At 43.6% G+C, this 21,485-nt stretch overlaps 1 protein-coding gene across 1 annotated transcript; it reads right to left on the reverse strand.

Annotated features, from left to right (window-relative positions):
• Window positions 1–1,115: 1,115 nt before the first annotated feature.
• LOC131413968 (zinc finger protein with KRAB and SCAN domains 3-like) lies at window positions 1,116–15,386 on the reverse strand. Its single transcript, XM_058554983.1, has 6 exons — window positions 14,983–15,386; window positions 8,043–8,527; window positions 6,537–6,684; window positions 5,274–5,356; window positions 3,949–4,069; window positions 1,116–3,113 (listed from the first exon to the last, which is right to left on the reverse strand). The coding sequence occupies exons 2-6, from the start codon at window positions 8,463–8,465 to the stop codon at window positions 2,251–2,253; spliced, it is 1,638 nt and encodes a 545-aa protein (XP_058410966.1). The 5' UTR covers window positions 8,466–8,527; window positions 14,983–15,386; the 3' UTR covers window positions 1,116–2,250.
• Between the last annotated feature and the right edge of the window lie 6,099 nt (window positions 15,387–21,485).

Here is a 21,485-nt window from a genome sequence, read left to right on the forward strand (position 1 = left end):
CTTCTTGGTTCTCAAGCCTGCTTGCTTTTGGACTGGAACTACACCATTGGCTTTCCTGGGTCTCCCAGATCTTGGGACTTCTCAGACTCCATATTCATTGAGAATATGAGCCAATTTCTTATGATAAATCTCTCTATATGTTCACCCTATTGGTGCTCTTTCCCTGGAGAACCTGACTAATACAAGTATGTTCAGAAAGTTTGGAAAGCATGCACACATCTTTATGGGTTTAAGAATTCAAACAAAATAAATAACCATATGGCTTATTACTGTAACACAAATAATTCATATTAGGATTTGTTAGATTTGTGTCCCCTAGATCTCTGAAACCTTTGAAGTACAAGCCTTGGAAACTGGCATGAAAACAGGGACTTGGCTAGATTTGCAATGGATTTTAGATAAGCAAGAAAGAATATATCACAATGGAGAAACCGTTTATTGTGAAAGGTGACCAGGAAACCTTGCCATATATGAATTCCAGAGTCTTAGAATGATATTGCAAATAGAGAAGAGATTGCTGGAGCCAGAAACCATGTGGGAAGTGTGAGTAGATGCAAAACAAAAGCATATTTCTATAATAAAGAGCAGTGATACACCAACAAAAAATTTGCAGGAAAATGGTCATCCTGAAATACTTTTGTAGAGGTAACTCCATTAGAAATATACAAAATAAATACTTTTTGTTATGCTAACTAAAAAAAAGTTTTCTTACTTGAATTCACAAGACTGCAATTTTGACTACCATGAAGAAAAAAAAAAAGATGGTCTACAAAGTGTGTTTAGGGAAAAGTAGATAGCCTGTGGAGTTAATGGTTAAAATTCTCATCATGAATAATGGAGGAGATGTTAGCACACAGCTGGTTTGGGAATCAATATATAAGAAGACCAAGATGGTCACACACTAATAGTGGAGTTTTGAAACAATAAGTGATGTTTGTTTTAAATATTTGGTATGACTCCACTGATGGGAGCCAGTTTGCACTTAGCAAGTATAAGTCTTGATGCCCAGTCTACTCTACACTTGGAGGAAGGGGGCAGTCTGTGGGCAAGATAGCTTTAGAGAGCATTTGATTAGGCCCAAGAGAACCAAAACGTGAAAACCAAGAAGCTGAGCATTAGAGAATTCACCATTTTATTCTGACTTGATAACTGATTTTCACACTGCCTGAATAGGAACATTTTGTCCCTAAAGAGTAACAAAATTAATATCAGGAAAACATTAACAGAAGAATGGAATTTCATGGTTGGCACATATTCACAATGATTTAATGATAATGAAGTTGTTTAAGGCATTTACACTAGAATTCCTAGTCTGGTAAAGAAATTTGGATTCTAGGGTCCGGCCAGGTGGCATAGTGGTTAAGTTTGTGTGCTCCGCTTTGGTGGTCCGGGGTTTGCAGGTTCGGATCCCAGGTGTAGACCAACGCACCGCTTATCAAACCATGCTGTGGCAGGCGTCCCATATAAAGTAGAGGAAGATGGGTACAGATGTTAGCCAAGGGCCAATGTTCCTCAGCAAAAAGAGGATTGGCAACAGATGTTAGCTCAGGGCTAATCTTCCTCACCAAAAAAAATAAAAATAAAAAAAAGAAATTTATATTCTCCCCATCACAGTAACCCCACCCTCACCCCCACTCTGTCAATCCTGTGTGTTTGGCAAAAAATGCACTAGATGAACTGAGAGTCTAGAACCTTGGAATTAGACACAAGCACAAATAGTTCTGGTAAGAAATTCCTCAGAAATCTAGATGAGATCAGATTTACAGAGCTATGAAGGTAATCTCACTGGTATATTTAATAAATGTTTATTAGCACCTGTGTACAAGGCACAGTGGGGAGCCTAAGACTTCACGAATCTGACCCACCATGGAGGATTCATTATAGCAAAATGAATAGAGGAGCAGTCCTGAAATCACAGCCTTCCACCCAGGAGACGTCATAAAGTGCTGGTTGAGGGTGAGGAGCCAGTCTGGAAGCCTTTTTAAGGCCAATAGGTGAGAACAAACCATTTCAGATGCTACGTCTTCCAGACAACTCTCCCATAGCCTCCTATCAAATAGGGTTTTTTTCAATCACCTTCTAGCATGCAGAACATAATTCATCTCAGCCAGACTCTATGTTTTCTAACAAACACCTGATGATGTGTAGTGATAAATTAAGCCCAGCCCACCATTTCTGTAGTCAGGAAGGGCTCCAGGGTGGCTTCAGTTCAACAGGAATGAGCACCAACTTTGGCAGATAAGACATGGGTCACTGTGACAGAATTTTTTTCCCACCGTGGCTTCTCTGATGTTGAACAAGGTATGAGGTTCGAGTGAAGCCTTTTCCACATGCATCACACTGATAGGGTTTCTCACCAGTGTGGATTTTTTGATGTTCAATAAGGCCTGTATTCTGAGTGAACATTCTCTCACACTCGTTACATTTATAAGACACAGGAGCCTCAACATGTCCCTCCTGGCTTTCCATCCTACTCTGACTCTCCCAGGTCTCTCCACGGTCGGGATCCTGAACATTTTTATCCCCATGGATCCTCTGGTGTCTCAGGAGATGTGAATTCCGCCTAAAGGCTTTGCCGCACCTGCTGCACTGGTATGGCTTCTCCCCGGTGTGGATTCTGTGATGTTCGAGGAGGCTGCAGCTCTGGCTGAAGGTCTTCCCACACTCATCACACTCATAGGGCCTCTCCCCAGTGTGAGTTCTCTGGTGCTTGATAAGGTCTGAGCTGTGACTAAAGGCCTTGCCACACTCTTCACACTCATATGGCTTCTCACCAGTGTGGACTCGCTGGTGAATGACGAGGGCAGAGCTCCCGATGAAGGCTTTGCCGCACTCCTCACATTCATAGGGTTTCTCCCCAGTGTGGATTCTCCTGTGCTTACTCAGGCCTGAACTCTGAGCAAAACTCTTTCCACATTCATGGCAAATGTGCCGCCTCCTCTCAGTGGCATTTTTCTGCTTTCCTTGTACCCTGCCCTCCTGTTCACCAGCTTCTGCACATGTAGGAGTCTGGGCAGTGGCTTCACCCGGGTGGCACGGTATTTCCCCATGCTCCTGTTCTGGATGTTCCTCATCTGGAGGCAAGTCCCTGATCTTAGTCTGTATTTCACCATCTGAAATAACAAATGGCAGCAACTGTCAATTATGTCCTCCACAGGGGAAAGCTCTGTGACAGGTCCCAGGGAGGCAAGAATTACAGAGGTCTGTATATGCTATGGATGAGGATTTAGGTGCAAGAATAAGGATGGAAATAAAGAGGGAGAACAGGGGTGCTGGGGAGGAGGGAGACCTGAGGATGAGAATGGGGCCATTGAAAGAAGGGTACAAACTGGGAATGGAGGGAAGGTGGTGAGGACTGTGCTGGGGATACACGCAGAGGCTCTGAGTTCTCGGGATAGTAAGGCAGGGCCACACACCTAGGATTAGATGCTAAAAGGGCTAAGCAGAAGGTGACAGTAAACAAGGCCAATGAAAGGACTTCTGAAGCATTCTGTAAGAAACAGAGAACATAGCCCCAATGAGCTATGTGAACTCAGACAAGACAGGCACCCTGTGTGGCCCTGCACCCTCATCTCTAAGGCCAGTCTCCGCAGTAAATCTCCAGGTCACTTCTATGGTCCCATGGCCCATTGCCTGAAGAGACCCCTAACTCTCCTCCTCCGTCAGGGCTAGCAACAGGAAGGGAATCAACATGTACTGAGCATCTACTATGAGCCAGACCTGTACCTACTGGATCCCACTTAAACTGACTGGAACACTGGCAGGGCAGAGAAGAAAGCAAGGTCAGAAAGGTTAATGAACTAGTCACACCGCTGGTTAGTAGCTGGGGTTCAGAAATGGTGGTTCTGAATCCAAACATAATTCAAACAGCTTCTAACAGCCCAGGAGGTTCTGATACACAAAGGAGGCCAAGAAACCTTATGAGAAATCAGTGCCCATCAGCCTTACCCAGGGAGATGAGGCTGCCGCAGTTCTGCCTTTCACCTCTGTAGAAGTTCACCTGAGGTGAACCCAGCTGGGTCCATCCAGGGGAGAGAGTCAGAGCCACATCTTCCATTTTCAGCAGCCCCTGAAACAATAAGTAATCCCACCTAGTTCCTCTTGCTCAGGATCACTCCTAAAGCTTGGCACTACAGTGAGGGGCACATGCAATGTACGAACTTCCCATTAAAGGGGCTCTGTGAGAAACAGCACGTGTGGCATCCTTATTCGTACTTAACCCAGTCTTAAGTATCACCTTTACTAACAAAATAACCATGGAAGTAAAGAAATATTAAACATATTAGGAGACGTCTCTTCACATAAATATCTAGACACTAAAATAGAAAGAAAAAATTTGGAAAATAAAGGCCAACATAGTGAAAGAAATGGAACCAAATCGAAACCTTCCAAAAGATTTGTGGTGTGCTTTTTTGGCATAGTAGTGATAGGGGCCCATTTACAATAATGATTATTAAAATACAATGAAATCTAGGTCTGAGGTGAGGAAAGTCAGGGAAGGAAATGGATACTACAGAGCCTCAAACACTGAGATCTTCAAGGACATGAACTGGGTAGGAATTAAAATCGAGTGTAAATAAAGATTGTTTAAATCACATGGGTTTAGATAAAAGGACATGCCTCATCTGTCCCTTCAAGTTTAAGTTCCTGAGAGCAGAGGCCATGTGTTTACATTCCTATCCATAGGACATTTTTTTAAACTTTAAAAAAACAAAACAAAACCACCATCACAACAAAAGCTTCAGTTTGCATTTGCTGAATTGCCCTTATTGAAGAAGAAAATCCCATTGAAGAAGGGGCTGACCAAAAGAAGGAGTAGGAAAGATCTGGGAAGCACAGACAGCCCCCCAAGCTAGTAATAAAATAAGAAAACCCAGAGTATCTATCTGTCATTGAGTGGTTTCTCTTGGTTACAAAAGTCATCCTTTTATATGTCACATTATAAACTTAAAGTGAACATCATGCTGTTATTTACTTAATAATGGACTATAAAGCACTTAGAAGGTATTAATCATCTGTATGAGTCAATTTTACTCTTTCATTTAATTTCATTAAACATACTTTTGGGGGGAAAAAAAGGCTCTTAACTGGATACCAAAAAGAAATCGACAATGATAAACAACCTTGGCATAAATGAGAAAATTCAAAATTCATCTAGGATTTGGGTGGAGGACCTAGGATGGGGAAAGAAGGGTAGTAGGGAGGGAGGGACCTTCACGGGAAGCAGGACAGTAGTAAAGGGCATTGGAGGAGGGAGAGGGGCTCCAGCTCACCTGGGACTCTGGGGAGAGCCTGGCAGCTACCACTGCATCTTCTCTGCAGCACCCTCCCCGGGCAAGCCCGGGAATCTGGAGAGCTAAGAAGGAAAGAAGCTCTGGATGAGATCTACCTTGACAGTCAGCCTCCCTGCCCAGTGGAATCCAAGTTCAAAAACTTGGTTACTATATACCTGCCAAGAAGTTTTATAGTGTTTTCCTTTCAAGAAATGCCTGATCCCTTCCAGCTCCAATCCTAGGGCCTAAACAGAGCTGGTGTGTTCTGCAGATATACAAAAACTACACAAAAAGGCAGGATCCTTGGTAAAAATGGTGTAATGAAAGCAACATAGAACATTTCATCTGAAAATCCTTTGAACTTTGCTAGGGAGGGAGAGAAAAATAAGATTTTGGTTAAAATCTCTTTAGTAGCTATTAGGGGGCTTTCTGCTTTGGTTTTGAAAAACTAAGAAGAGTCAGACAAAGCTGGGCCCAGAAAGGCAGAAATGGACATCTGGGAGTATAGAACTTGCTCAGATTTAAGAGAGAAAAGTAAAAAGAACTTCAGGTTCCCCTATAGGAGGCCAACTTTAAAAGGGGCACAAAACAGTTGGTTTAGACTAGAACCTCTGTTGAGAAATGAAGACTGCATGTTGGCTGGTGTGCCCCAGTGCTGTGTGCCTTGAAGAGCTACACACATGTTCAGCACACATCTGAGAAAACACCTCAGAACATATAGCCATGTCCTATGGAGTGAATTTCATGCCATTTTAACAACAGACCTAAGGTTTAGAAGATTTATACTCTTTAATTTCCAATAGTCCTACAATCTGGGATATTCTGACTGGCTTTACAGATTCTGTTCATTTTCTTCTTGGCACTTACCACTATCTGAAACTATATTATTAATGTGTGTATTTGCCATCTTCCCCACTAGAATGTAAGCTCCATTGCAGCAAGGACTCCGTCTCACTGATGGCTCTATCCCCAGCACCAACAACACTGACTACCACATAAGAGGCCTCCATAATTATATGTTAAATCAATGGAGAACCAATTCTTTCCAAATCAAATTTTATTTATTTATCTTCTTTATTTTGTCCAGGCTTGGTTGGGAAAGCTTTCCACCATTGTTTGAAATTTCCCTTTTAGTCTCAGTCTCAAAGCAGACTCAATCAGTGATGGGCATATAAAATCACTGGCAATGGATCTATTAGATGACTTTTAAGTGAAACTGGAGGAAGTCTGCAGAATTCATACTGCCCAGAAGACAATCCTCACCTCTGTCTGGTAAGGGCTGGGATCCCAGAGATTCGTGCTTGAGCAGAGCCTTCATCGGCTGGAATTGGCTACTTTGTGACCCCTGGGATGGTGCCAACAGTGCCATCTTGCAACAGAGCAGTTCTTGCCCCTGGTCACCACCTGGGACCTAGAAGTTATTCATTTATTTATTCATCAAACACTTCTGTAGCACTTTCTATGTGCCTGGCACTGTTTCCACTAAAATTCCACTAAAAATATTAACTCATTTAACCTAGACAACAACCTTAAAGGTGGGTACTATTATTATCCCCATTTCACTGATGGGGAAACAAAGGCACAGAGAGTTTAAACAGTTTGCCCAAGGTCCCCCAGCTAATAAGTGGCAATGCTAGGATGGGAGCTCAGGCAGAATGACTCCAGAGCCCATGCTCTTAAGCTTTACTCTGTGCTCCCTCATTAAATATATTTGTGCTTTTATGAAAACTCTGGCAATTGGTACTAACTTCTAAGAGAATACTAATATCTTTTCTTACTGAAAAATGAGGATAATAATTTCTAGCTTACAGTGTTTGGTGGACCAGTAAATAAGATCACAGTATGTGATCTCACCTAACACAGGACCCTGCACGTGGTATGTCCCTGTTAAACACGGGCTTCCTTCCAAACATTTATAGTTAGAGTTTTCAAGTTACTTTCTCGTGTGCAGCTCATTTCCTCTATAAAGAATGAAGAGCCTGAAGCTAAGAGACTTGAAATGACTTTTCACTGTTACAGGGTTTGGACCAGGTAGACACAAGTCAAGAATCTTGGCCTCCTGTCACTGGTTAGAAGGCTCTGGCCACACGTCCTCTGAAGGAACGTGCACAAAGATGCTAGATAATGCAAAGAGGAAACAATCTCATAAAACAGGCAAGAAGATACAGGTAAAAATCAACCCATTTTCGACCAGAGGTTTTTAACCTGTGGTCCATGGACTCCCTTCCAAATGGTCCACAGACTCGGAGAGGAAAAAAGTACTTTTATTTTTGCTAGGCTCTAAGAGAAACTGAGCATTCCCTTCAATTATGAAAGGAAGCAACAAACCAATGTGGCAGAGCATATCCGGGACTTTGTCACCAATAGAAAGCAAAGGTGTTTTCACTTCACATTATAACCAGGCAAATATTGTCGACATCATTCACGCTCATAACAACTTTGAAATTACCAGTTGCTAGGCTTGTCCTTAGGTCTTATTATTTAGTTCATCAATAAAAAAGCACATATATAACTTTATCACAAATTTAATACTTTGTTACCTGTATTTCAATATAATTGAGTTCTTTTGTAATCCTTTATATTTTCCTTTATGTATTTAAAACTACTATTAGGAGAAGGGGTCCAGGGACTTCACCTTACTGCCAAAGAGGATCAAGGTACAAAAACAGATGAGAACTTCTGATCTTAAAGAAATGCCCCTCACTCCGATCTTGAGATTTCAGGAAGAGACAGACCCCAGCTCTCAGATACTAAACGTGTTCTCTCTACCTGTGGCATCGGCTCTTCCAGCTGCCTCTCCAAATACTCCAGCAGCACCACCACCTCCTCCCCGCTCTCCGGATGCTGCTCCCGCACCCAGCTCTGCAGGTCCCCCGGCAGGATGGTCAGGAACTGTTCCAGCACCAGCAGCTCCAGGATCTGCTCCTTGCTGTGCATCTCAGGCCGCAGCCACAGTCGGCAGAGCTCCCGGAGCCGGCTCAGCGCCTCGCGGGGCCCCTCGGCCTCGGGGTAGCGGAAGCCCCGGAAGCGCTGGCGGGAGTGCTCCGAACCCCGAACCGGGCTGCCCCTCACGCTGGCCTCCTCCACAAAGGCAGAGGCGTCTTCCTCCTCCACCTTTATGACCAGAAGCCCCATCTGGTCCTCTGCAGACTGGGCGTCCAGGGCTGCGCTTTCCTTCGATTCTCTGGCCATCCTGGGCCAAGGCGGTACTCAGGCCTCACTCTTCCTGGGAGCTGTATTTCTGCAGAAGATTCCTGGAAGTAGGAAATCACTATTAACCAGAAAAACCACCAAGCAGGCCCCTCCTCTCACGCCCAGAAACCCGAGGACATCCCTGGGGAGCTGCTGTGAAGATTTCTTCCCCACGTTCAAGTGTGTCTGCAGCTCCCTTCTTTGCACCACCCCAAACCTTAATCCCACAATAAGCTCCCCAAAGATATCCCGGGGGTGGGCCTGGGCACCACCTCCGCCCCCCACCCCCACTCCCACCCCTAGATCTCCAGGCTAATCAGGAGAGAAATTGAGACTGCACTGAACTTCTGTGTGAACTTTCGTGCGGACGCAGGCCACTCCCTAGACTCTCTATGAAGTCCCTCTCAGTGATTGGCCCTGTGAGAAACTAGGTCTGTGACTGGCTAAATTCTAAAATGACCCCAAAGATTGCTGCCCTAATCCCCAGGACTTTGAATATGATGAGGTAGCACGCCCCGCCTGAGCGAGGAGAACTGAATTCTACCAACAACCTCAATGAGCTTGTAAGCAGATTCCTCCCCAGAGTCTCCAGATAAGAGCTCAGCCCTACTAACACCTTGACTTTGGCCTTGGAAGACCTTAAGCACAGAACTCAGCTGAGCCTGCCTGGTCTTCTGATATTTGGAACCGGGAAATAATAAATCGGTTGTTTTAAGCTGATAAATTTGTGGTAAATTGTTATGCAGCAGTAGGGAATGAATACCAGGTCCTTATCTGCCATCAAGGCACTGTGGTTAGGGGAAGAAGAAAGAAAAGAAGGCAGGCCCTGGGTCAAAAGAAATAGGACTGAATTTTTAAACCCTGGACATCTGCTAGTGAGGCGCCCAATTCTCTCTGATGTGAGGCTTGCCCAAACAACTGGCATAAAACTGACACTCAAATTCAGCTGAAAGTAGGGCTTCCCTAGACCGCTCTGAGCTTTGGGCTAGAGGGGACCTTCAGAAACATCAAAGAAGCAGAAAACATCACCAAGTCCTTGCCTTGGAGAGAGTAGTGGCTGCCCCTGGTCTTTGCCACCCCCTTAATCTGCCACTCCATTTCCTCCCCTTCACGGCCAAACTTCTTGAAAGGAAGCCTCCAGACCCCCACTCTGGTCCACACCTCCCATTATCCTTCAACCTATTGTGAGCAGCAAACTGCCAGCAATGACCACTGAGATGGCTCCTGCAGAAGTAATCAGAGATGCTTCCCTCAGTTTCCATTTTCTATGGCTTCTTCTCAGGCAGCTGATGCTGCTGTTCACTTCCAGAAACTATCATATCCCTGGATCCAGGGGCCCCATTCTCTCCTGCTTTCCTCCGTCCTGTTTCTTTCCAGCTCCCATTCACAGTCTGGTTAGGTGCAGAATCTCAAGCCAGGTTGCCGGGGTTCATAAGCCTGGCTTTACTACTTACTTGTTGGGTGACCTTGGTCAATTACTCAACATCCTCTGTGCCTCACTTTCCCCATGTGTAACAGGGATAGTAATTGTACATAGGGATACTGGGAGCATTCAGTTTGCGTATAAAGTTCTTACAACAGTGCCTGGTTTGTGGTAAGTACTATATAAATGTCAGCGAATAGTATAATTCACTGGCCTTTCTCCTTTTAAGTGTGAGTGGGCCGTGGAGTTCTGTTCTCGACCTTTTCTTCTCTCTCCACATCTTCCCCAGAACTGTCTTTAATCACTTGCAAGATTTTAACTCTAATTTCTAGGCTGAAGACTCTTGATCCCTGTCCTGAGCTGCCTCCGAGACAGTTCTATCTGGAAATCTTGCAAACAAATCCAGTTCAATATGCCTCACGCCAAGCTGATTTTCTTCCTTCTTAATCTACTCCTTCCCCGGTAGGCATTCTCTAGAAACAGCAGCACCATCTGCCCATTTCCTCAGAATCATCTTTGACTTGTTCTTCTCATTCAGTTGCCACACTGGATCACGTGGTCCAGTCTGTTCTACCTGTGGAATGTCTCTCAGATCTGTTCCTTTTTCTCTCTTCTCACTGCTGTTGCCATGGCGGGGCCCTCATTACTGTCTCTAGCCTACTAAGTGCTTTCAACCCGTCCTGTCCTCCCCCACCTTCCAGGCTGCCAGCAGAAAGCTCTTGCTCAAGTACAAATACCTAATCAAGTCATTCCTCTGCCTCAAACCACTAATGCTCCCATTGTCATCCAGATAAAGCGCCTGTTTCTACTCATGCCCACTGCTGATCCTCTGTCCCCATGAACTGGTAACTAAACTCTGGAAGCATGCCCTGCGGTCATGCAGGTTGTGCACTGCTCAGTGTCCCCAGCCAAGGGGGCCGGTGGGGGCTCAGGTAGGGCTTACAAACCTGCGCCCTCCAGACTGTGACCACTCCAAGGAAGTATCTGTTTTTCAACAGGCACAAAGTCTCCCTGACTTTGCAAGAGGGCAGCAGCTGCCCTGACAGGCTGTTTACTATACTCTTGATACAGTATTTATTTTCACGCTTTCACATCTCTGCAGGGTAAACGGCGCTCGAGCTCGGAAGCCCAGCTTAAAAGTCCCCTCCTTTGTAGAGCCTTTGTCACCCCCCTCCCCCCCCCCCCCCCGCCCCTTAGGCAGAATGAACTGTCTCCTCCCATGACACTTCCTGCCTTCCTTGCAAAATAAATAAGATAGCTTAGGGAAAGAGCACACAGAGTGCTCAATAAACTTCATATTAAAAACAACAACAGCACTTGTGCATCCCTGTTCTCTATTTACAAATCTGCCTACCCTGCTGGACTGTGCATTTCTTGAAAACAGCTCTGTCTTTAGCTACTCATTTTTGTATTCCCTACGTCCTGACACACAGTAAATACAGAATAAGTTTGTTGTTAAGTGAAAGGATGAATGAACGCAAAAGTTCCAGGTGAACAGTTATTTCTGTAAAGCGCTGTTTCTCCACTTCAGCACTGTTGACATTTTGGGTGGGATTAATCCTATGTTATGGGAGGCTGGGGGAGTTGTCCTGTAAATAGCACGATGTTCAGCAGCCCCCTGGCCTCTAGCCACTAGACACCAGTAGCACCACCCACTCCCAGTCATGACAACCAAAAACATCTCCAGACATTGCTAAATTTTACCTCGGGAGCTCAAGGGCCCCTGGCTTAGAACCACTGCTGTAAAGAGTGAAAATGTGAAGTTCTGAATTACAAAATCTGCCAAAAGCTTATGGGGAACTTAGGGACGGGAGGAGGGAGTCAGTCACCTGGCAAGTGAGTAAGGGCAAAGCTGCTTCCAGGGAATAGAGATGGGCATCGTAGGGACTCCTAAGTTTGCCATAGTTGGACATGGGGCTCCAGAAGGATGGGCAGATGGGGACTGGGGTCTATGTCCCCTGCAGACTTGCCTGGGGAGGTACATAGGGTGTCCCATGAAGACTGAAAGGAGGGAGGCCCTGTCTCTCCCTCACTGTGAAATCTCAGACATTAGAAGGCTGCATAGATAAGTGACAAATAGGCATTCAGGGGCTGCCTCATGTGCTTCCCAGGAGAGCTGGCACTAACCGTAATCAATGCCAGAACCAGGCTGGGTAAGCTCCCATCCATCGTAGTTAGAACATGGACACCGGAACAAGACAGCCTAGATTCAAATCCCATCTCTGCCACTTATTTGCTGTGTGACCTTGGACACATTACTTATTAACTACTCACTGCCTCAGTTTCCCTAACTTTAAAAGGGAGATAATAAAAGAATCTGCTTTATGGAGTTGTTATACATTTGTTAATATTTGTAAAGCACTTAGAACACTGCCTGGCACATAGGAAGTATTTATTGAATAAAATGTAAAGGATGGGATTATAGATTCGTCCCCTCCAACTTCAGCAAAACAGGTAAGAAAATTCTCCTTTCCATCCCCCCATCCCCACCATGAACTGGGTAGTGCCAGGAAAGGGAGAAAGGGAGAAGGTAAGGTACAGGAGACGCACACATACACCATACCTCAACTCTCTCTCTGTCATTAGCCATTCCCAGAAGCCATGGGACTGGGCCTGCTCTAAATGGGAAGGGAGCCCTGAGATTCCTCTGAACCAGATGGGACTAGATTTTAAACCCTTAGTGACTGCAAACTTATGTGACTGGGCTGAGGTGTCAGTAAGTCCCTCTTTACTCAGTGGAATGGAGGGGACAGAAAATGTGAGGTTGGTAGAGGTTACTAGGGGAAAAACAGTTCCAAGTCTATAGCTTCCTGAGTTTCTGTTCTGACCCTCTACAGTTCAGAGAATGACAGAGAAGAGATGGAACTTAGGAAACTGTGACCTCATCACAGGTGTTACAAATGAAACGTACCAGAAAATACTTCCTCCTAATGAGCTGCCACAAGAGATCTGGGGCACTGTTACGTGAATGAATATCACCAAAATAAGTGAGCCTAAGTCTAATTAAGCCTCTAGATCCAAATACCAGTGAACAGATGAAATACAGAAGCAAATTAAAGGTTTTTAAACTTTGGTATGCATTAGAATCATTATGAAGCTTTTAAAACATCCTGATACCCTGGCTGCAACCAAGATCAATTAAATCAGTCTCTGGGGGTGGGATTGATAACTTTTAAAATTTTCTAGATAATTCCAATGTGCAGCTGAGTTTGAGAACTAATGAGTTAAAGATACTAAAAAGAAGCAAGCAGTCAAATCCAGAATGTGAGAAATTTTGTAGGACAGAAGACTTAAGTTCTTCAACAAATAAACGGCATTTAAGAAGAAAACAAAGAGGAGAGGGGGTGAAGGAGAACTGTCATAGATTAAGAGACTGAAAGGCGTATCAACCAAATGCAAATGGTAAACTATATTTGGACCCTATTAGAAAAAACAGCTCTAAGAAGACATATTTGAGACAATGGGGAAAACTTGAACACAATGATCTTAAGGAATTACTGTCAATTTTGTTGAGTGTGATAATGATACTAGGGTTACATTAAGATAAAATCCTTATTTTTAGAAATTAACACTGAAGTACTTATACTTGTGGGTGAATTGATATGATAGCTTGAATTTGCTTTAAAATACTAGAAAGAGAAGGGGGAGGGGAAGCAAGGAAGGGAGGGATGGAGGAAGGAAGGAAGGAAGGGAGGAAGGGAGGGAGGGAAGAAGGGAGGGAGGAAGAAAGGAAGGAAGAGGGAGGGAGAAGAGAAAGGGAAGAAAAGAGAAAGGAAGGGAGGGGAAAGAAGAATGAAAGAAAATGGCCAAAAGATGATGGTTATTGAAGCTGATGATGGGCATATTGGAGTTCACTGTAATATTCCCACTACACTTATATATGTTTGAAATTTTCCCCCAAAATTTAAAAAAATTAAACAGAATCCTACCTTCCTTCCTTCCAGAACAACACAGTCTAGAAGCATTTAGGTGGGGTCAAGGGAGGTGAGAGAGGGCCACAGGCCAGCCTAGAATGAGTTTGGAGCCCAAGTGGAGTGAAGAGAGTATCCATGGGCTATAGCAGGAAAATTATCACTAATACATTACCACCATCTATCCCACACTCCCCACTCAAGTCTCACCCCTCTCCTATTTGGGGTCTGAGCCCAACTGAGCAGAGTGAGAAGGTATTGGATTGGAAGATTGGTTACAAACAGGAAGTATTGATCAAATAAGTAAATATACTGAAGATAATGAGAGCAAAGTTTCTCCTTATCAGAGACGACAGTTACAAATGTGGAAAAGAGAAATCCAATGTGAACCCTGTAATGTTGGATTGGAATTAAGGGTGTTGCTGCGAACTCAGTTTCCAATATTTATAGTAACATATAGAAACATAGAAGTTACATATATATCTGATCCCCACTCACGCTGGACTTAGGACTCTTCTGGAAGCTCAAAATACGGGCAGATCTCCCAGGACGGAGCAGGACCCACGATTTCTGCTAACACCAGAGGTTCTAGTCCTTCTTCACTGTTAAAACCTTTCTTGCTCCTTGTGAATCCAGGCAGCCAAGGAAAAGGCATCCCCAAGTCTTAAAGCCTTAGGGAGCATCACAAGACACAACACACAACACACACCGGCTTGAGTCTTTGCTTTGGGATAGGCTGTTAACCAGATTATATTATTTTCCTCTCCTAAATACAAAAATCATCCATCACAAAAAGAACTGATGAATGACACTAAAATTGAAAGAAACAGTAAGAAAAGCCAGTCACCAAGACCACTCATTAAAGATAATATGCCTTCATAATTAGAAATAGTAATAGTAATAATAATAGCAAATCTTTAAATCGTGCTTACTCTGTGCCTGGTACTATTTTAAGGGCCTTACACATTTAAGTCATTTAATCTTCACAATAACCCAGTGAGTTAGGTGACATCATTATCCCCATTTTACAAGGCAGTAAAATGAGGCACAGAGAGGTTAAGGGACTGGCCAAAAGTCACACAGCCTTTAAGCGGCAGAGGCAGGAATCAAACCAGGCAGTCTGACTCCAAAATCCAGGCTCTTGTCCAGTATCCCGGAGTAATTTAAGGACCTTGGTACTGACCTTGTCTCCAGGCGGAGCAAAAATACAACAGCTCCCATTTCCAAGGCTCGTCTGTGGGTGTGACCCAAGAATCGCAGTCTCCCAACGCCCTGAGGCACCGACCCAGACACCCAGAAACGGCACTAGACAAGGCGCACGTGCAGTGGGCTCTAGGCGGGGACCTCTGGCACCGCAACAGAGCGCCCTTCGGTGTCCCACGGCCTCTCCCAGGGGACTCCCTCCTCGGAGACGAGGCTGCAGGGGACGGGTGACGGAGGGGCTCCTCTCCACGCACGCCCACCCGCAACACAGCCCTACTCGGGGACAGAGCAACGGCAAGACGGCCCGGGCGGAGCCAGGAAAGGTGACCCACACCCGTACCGGGATGTGGGCGCCCAACGAGCCCCCCCAACTCACCCCACACTCAGCGTCCGAAACTAGACGACCACCAGCGGGGCGGGGCACAGAGGCCACTTCCGGGCCTCTCTAGCCACCTCCCCGCAGCCACTCTGTCGCTTACTGGCTCCCCGCCCCTCCTCTCCCCTCCCCTCTGGCTATTACACAGCCTTTAAAAAAACGACTTTTTCGGCCGTAACAAAGGGAGAAAAGCAAGGGGCCGATCTCTGTCTATAGTTTGCTACATTTGCGAATAGAAGCAAGTAAAAAGCATTTAAATCACAGTTTCTTACAGTCAGAAAGTTAATTATAGTTTCTCGTAGTCAGAAAGAAACTCTGGAAAAACACATAAGAAAATTAATAATAGTAGTTACCTGGAGGAATGAACAGGTAGAAACTCAGTGAAAAGGAGGATAAAGGTGAGAAGAAGAGTGTTATTCTACATATTTTAAATATATTTCTAATTTTAGAGCTGATTGTATTGCTTAATTAAAACATTAATTATAAATACGTAACTGTTTTAAGGAGCATGCTGAATTGTTTACATAGAAAGTCCAAGATAATCTAATACTCAAATTACCATGATTAATAAGAGAGTTTAGCAAGGTTGTGGAATTTTTAAAAATTCATAGTTGCATTTCCCATTACCAGCACAAGTTAGAAAATGTGATTTTTAAAAGATAGCAGTTATAGGAGCAAAGACAGACATAAGATGCTTAATGGAAACAGTGTAAACTTTTATTTATGAAGGATAGAAAATGGAGACATATACCATATCTGTGTATAGGAGAACTGAGTAGCATAAAGATGTCGTTTCTTCCTAAATTAGCATTCAAATTCAATGAAAATCCCAAGAATGTGTTCCTGGAACTTAACTAGTTGATTTTAAGTTCGTATGGAATGATGAGAGTGAAGAAGATCCAGGGAAATTTTTGAGCAAATGGAGGTGCAGAAATTTACTCTACCTGATGAAAGGATTTATTATAAATGCATAGTACTTAAGACAGTGTAGTATTGGCACAATTGTAGACAAATAGACCAGTGGAACAGAATTAAGGGCTGAGAAACAAACACACGTGTGGAAGTTTGCTGACAGATGTGGCATTAGAAGTCAGTGGGGAAAGAAGGAGCTACTGACGAATTGTACTGTGGTATTTGGATACCCAAATGGAAAAATAAAATAAAATTGAGTTCCTACTTCACACATGCACAAAAATCAATTCTAGTAAGATTAAAGACTTAAAAGTCAACAAACGAACTTTTAACACTTTTGAAAGAAAATTTAGGATCCTTTCTTTATAACATCAAGGAAAGCAGGATTTGTTTTTAAAATGCACAAACATACAAACTGTGAAGGAAAAAAATAAATAAATTTGACCTCATTAAAAATTAAAACTAAGTAAAAAGATGCCAGAATCTAATGGAAAAGACAAAGGAAAGACTGGGAGAAGATATTTGCAACATGTATAATCAACAAAGGACCAGTACGCTGAATGTATAGTGAACATCTATAAATAGATAAGAAAAAAGTCCAGCAATCAAACAGAAGAAAATGACAAAAAACATGCACAGGCAATTCACAGAAGAGGAATCTTGAATGACCAATAAAGATAAGCAAATACGCTTAATCATTAGTAATTAAGGAAAGGCCGATTTTAAGCCATTTGTTACCCATACCTCAACAATAACATTTGTGAAAAATTTGGAACTCTCATACACAGTTTATGAGAGTATAAATTGGTACACTCATCTTAAAAAGCAATTTTGAAATATATAGTAAAGTTGAAAATGATATACACATTGGCCCAGCAGCTTCCAAGTATTTACCTTGTAGGAGTTCTTGTACATAAACAAAAATGTCCATTGAGTGACTATTCCAGGCCAGACAGTTTTAGGTGCTCAAGATACAACGGCAGCAAAAAAAAAAAAAGAGGGGGGCAAAGATCCCTGCCTTCGTAGAGCTAATGTTCCAGTGGGAAGTGACCAAAAAAAAGTTAGAATGGAAGTTGATGAGCACTATGATTAAAAAAGAAGAAGAAAGTAAAATCAAAGTAGGGAGATCGGGAGTCCTGGCATGGGAGGGGGGCTGTCTATAATATCCAATAGGAAAGTCAGTGTAAGTCACATTGAGGAGATGATATTTTAGCCAAGATCTGAAAGAGATGAAGGAGTTAGCCCTGTGCGTATTTGACGAAGAGCGTTCCTGGTAGAGGAAACAGCAAGGAAGCTGGGGTGGCTGAGGTAAGAGTGAGCAAGGAGAATATAAGAGATAAGATCATGGAGAAAACAGGGGTCAGATTGTATAAAGGGGGTCATTGCAAGGACTTGAGCTTCTAAGTGAAATGGAGAGCCTTTGCAGAGTTTCAAGGAAGAGAATAACATTCTGACTTAAATGATGACTCTGGCTGCTGTGTTGAAAATGTCCTGTAGGGTAGCAAGGACAGAAGCAGGGAGACCACCAAGAAGTCTATTGTGGTACTCAGGCGAAGAGATGATGATATCTCAGTCCAGAGTGGTAGTTATGAAAGTAGTAAGAATTCCAGATATATTCTGAAGGTAAAAACAGCATGATTTCCTGACAAATTGGATATGAGATGTAAAAGAAAACGAGAATTCAAAGATGATTACAAGGTTAGACTAATTGCAAGGATGAAATTACCATCAACTGAGATATGGAAGATTATTGGGTAGAGAAAGTTTAGCGAGGGGTAATCAATATGTGGCTTTCGGTTGGGTTAAGTTTGACATGCTGGACCAATCATTTGCCCATTTGCTCTCACATTCATTCCTCACCTTCCTCTGCACTCCTCTGTATCTCAGAGAACATTTCCCAGACTTCTTTGCCCTCTGGTTTCTGGATAGGTTTGGCCAATGGGAGTCACGGGAAGAATATTGGCGGGTAAGAGGAGAGAGGCCAGGGAAGTTCTCCCATGGTCTCTCTGTGCTTTTGCGGGGTGAGGGGTGGCGGTCTCTAGCAACAGCTGTGGTTCACCCCTTGCTCTGACTCCTTCTCTCTGATACTTCCTTCTGTGATTCTCACTTAGAGTTCTTCATGATCCAGCTTCAGTTGGGTGAATCAACATGCCTGCTTTTGTCCTTCCAGCTCTAAGGGTGGTAACAGTTTCCTACTATTGCTGATCTCTGGGTTGCCTCGCCATTTCCTGTGTGGCTCCTCAGCTTTTCCATCACCTTACAACTCAGTCTCTGTATTAAATTCCTGGTATTTGATATACCTAGAGTGCTTCCTTTTTTCTGAGTGTACTCTGACTGACTTCTGAATGTACTCTGAAGTAGAGATATTGAGAAGGCAGCTGGAGATATGAATTTGGAAATCAGAGAAGAAGTCAGGGCTGGAAATATGAATTTGAGAGTAAGAAGCAGAAAGGCAGTATATAAATCCATGAAGGTGGATGAGATCACATAGAAAGTGAGTATCTACAACGAAAAGAACAGAGTTGTAAAGTGGGCTCCCAGGAAGCTGACTCAAAACTTTGAGATTTGTATTCAGAAATTTTATTGAGATATGTCTTCAGGAATAACGCTCATGAGGGATTAAGGAAACGAGACTAGGCAAAGTAGTTGAATTGTGATGCAGTTACAAGAAAGGGTCCAGCTGATTTTATCAGGGGCTCATGAAGAGGGATGGTCCTTTAGAATTGCCCTGCCTTGATGCAAGGTGTGTGGGAGTGGAAGGTGTGTACCCTTGTATGAGGCAACTCTTTGACTGATATCAATTCCCAGAGAAAGGCTTAAATAAGAGCCATCAGCTACTGACTCTCCAAACAGCTGGGAAAAGGAATGCCTCATTTGGGTAGTGTAGCGCAACATCCACTACTGTCTACCCTTGAACCACTCTGATCCATTTGTTTGATATAATAAGGAATGGGAACAACTACTACAGAATTCTGCTCTCTTCCTGGAGAAATGTCCAAGGGTATATGGGTAGGAAGAATTACAGCCCCCACTGACACAGCACCTCTTAAAGTTGTAGAGGATATTCATTTTCTTCCTCCTCTACTACCTGTTCTACATTCCCCTCATCCTTAAATATTACCTCTGATGGTCTGGGTTGTTTTCCAGGTGGGTCACCATACACTCATCGCCGAGAGGTCTAAACTTCTGGTCACTAAGCTCTTCTCAGGCTACAGCTGCTTCACTAGTCCATTTAATATAAAGATTGCTCAGGGGAGGACCAAGAGACATCCATTCAAGTGGATCACCTGAGTGATAAAATTTTCTTCCCTGTCCCCATTGTGTAATAGCAGCCCTACTTTCTGATGATAAGACAATCAACTCCTGCCAGAGTGGTGACTCCTCTCCTTGTCTGCTGATGTCTTGGAAAAAAGGAGGCTAAAATATCTGGGTGGCAGCCCTACCTTTCAGTTTATAGGGAGTCTCCCTGTTTCTCATGGTAGAGATATTCTTTTAGGAACTAAGACTTCTAGGCTCACAGAGGGTAGAAAGCACAAATTTCCCCACGTGGGTCACTAGGAGGGAAAGAATTCAGGGCCACTTCTACTTCTATTCCTTAGTTCCTGGATACACCTGTTTACATACGCTACTTAATTATCATTGACATGGTTTCTATGCTTTGCTCTGGAAGATGACACACCATTGTTCAGAGTATCATCTTCAAGTTAGCACTTCAGCTGTGCTTTCCAAAGGTCATTCCATTGCTCTATCTGGCCAGCAGGTTCTTGGTGGTTAAGTGTGGTAGTCACCTCCCTTGAATCAATGTGAAGTTATGAGGATCCTATGTCAGTGAATCAAAGATTTTGTATGTTCTTGGATAATAGTGCTAGCTGAGTCCTGTGAGAAGGAAATCCATACCCAGAATATGTGTTAATTCCAATCAAGATGAATCACATCCCATTTGAGAGAGGAAGATGTTCTATGTAATCAAGTGCCACCAATGGAATTGATCCCTTCATAATATGGTACCATATCAAGTACTCAATATTGATTTCTGTTGCAAGTAAGTTGGACATTCAGCAGTAGCTATACACCATTGATGAGAAGGATCCCATGGTGTTAAGCCCATAGATAGCCTCCTTCTCTGCTACCATGTCTACCCTGTTCATGAGTCCATTGTGCCAGCACTGGGTGGCCAATGACAAAGGCTGGCTGATATAAACCAGCTGAGTCATTCTGTCTGCTTATTTATTACCTCCTCCGTGATGTATGGTCTATGATGGACTTTAACATGTACTGCAATGATCTTCAGACTTTCTACTCACTCTCATAGGTCCATCTACATGCCTCTTACTCAGACCTCCTTCTTTTTGATCTTCCAATCTTTTTCCTTCCAGAGACCTACAAACCAGCCATGACATTCATCGTTGCCCTGAATGTATATATATTCTTACCTGTAGCCATTTTTTCTTTCTACCCAATAAATGACCAGGTGCACCACCCAAAGCTCTGCCCTCTGGATGCAATTCCTCTACTGACATACTGTACCAATTCATCTATGACCCAAACTCAGCGTTTTTCCTCCTCTGTCAATTGGTCGTAAGGAACCCCCATCAACCACCATCATCACGCACTCATATAGTCATAGGGATGAGCTGAGGGGTAGGTGCTAATGCAGCAGAGATGGATGACAGGAGAGTATGGGACATCTTCTCAGAAAGCTTACTTGTCCTCCAGCTCTGCACATGTCCAATCCTGTACTTACCACTCCCATCTTATGATGCATTGTTGCTGGACCCATCCAATATTATATCTTGGTGAATCTGATAGAACTCAGTTTATAATGGGCATCTCTGGCTACATGCTCATTTTATATCACGTGGTTGGGTACTCTTTCTCTACCAAGACCTAGAAGCCCAACAGGAGATGTTTTTCAAAGATGTATAATTCACTGTGTATGTTATGGCCTTGCTCCAGATCCATAGGGGTCTATGTAGTGATTCTCTTCTTAGGGCTTGCTATGAACTCCTTACAGAATGTTTTCCACAATGGACACCTGTAATACCCTTAATACCTATCATATGGCCCAAGGAATAGTGCTGCGTGTTCTGCAGCCTGGACCTCCTGCAGAATCCTTCCCTGCCTTGGATCTCAGTTAAGTCTGGCCACTTTCATTACTCAGTAAATGGGTCAAGGAATTTTTCCCAAGTGTGAAA

This window comes from Diceros bicornis, chromosome 14, assembly GCF_020826845.1.
Source record: "Diceros bicornis minor isolate mBicDic1 chromosome 14, mDicBic1.mat.cur, whole genome shotgun sequence".
Classification (NCBI taxonomy): Eukaryota; Metazoa; Chordata; class Mammalia; order Perissodactyla; family Rhinocerotidae; genus Diceros; species Diceros bicornis.

Bases quoted from the DNA above. Each gene is read 5' to 3' on its own strand.
- LOC131413968 (XM_058554983.1), bottom strand. From the start codon at position 8,465: ATGGCCAGAGAATCGAAGGAAAGCGCAGCCCTGGACGCCCAGTCTGCA. The intron at 5,357-6,536 runs GTGAGGATTGTC...TTTCCTTCTTAG, and splicing joins CCAGCCCTTACCAGACAGAG to CTCTCCAGATTCCCGGGCTT. The intron at 4,070-5,273 runs GTGAGCTGGAGC...TTATTGTTTCAG, and splicing joins GGCTCTCCCCAGAGTCCCAG to GGGCTGCTGAAAATGGAAGA.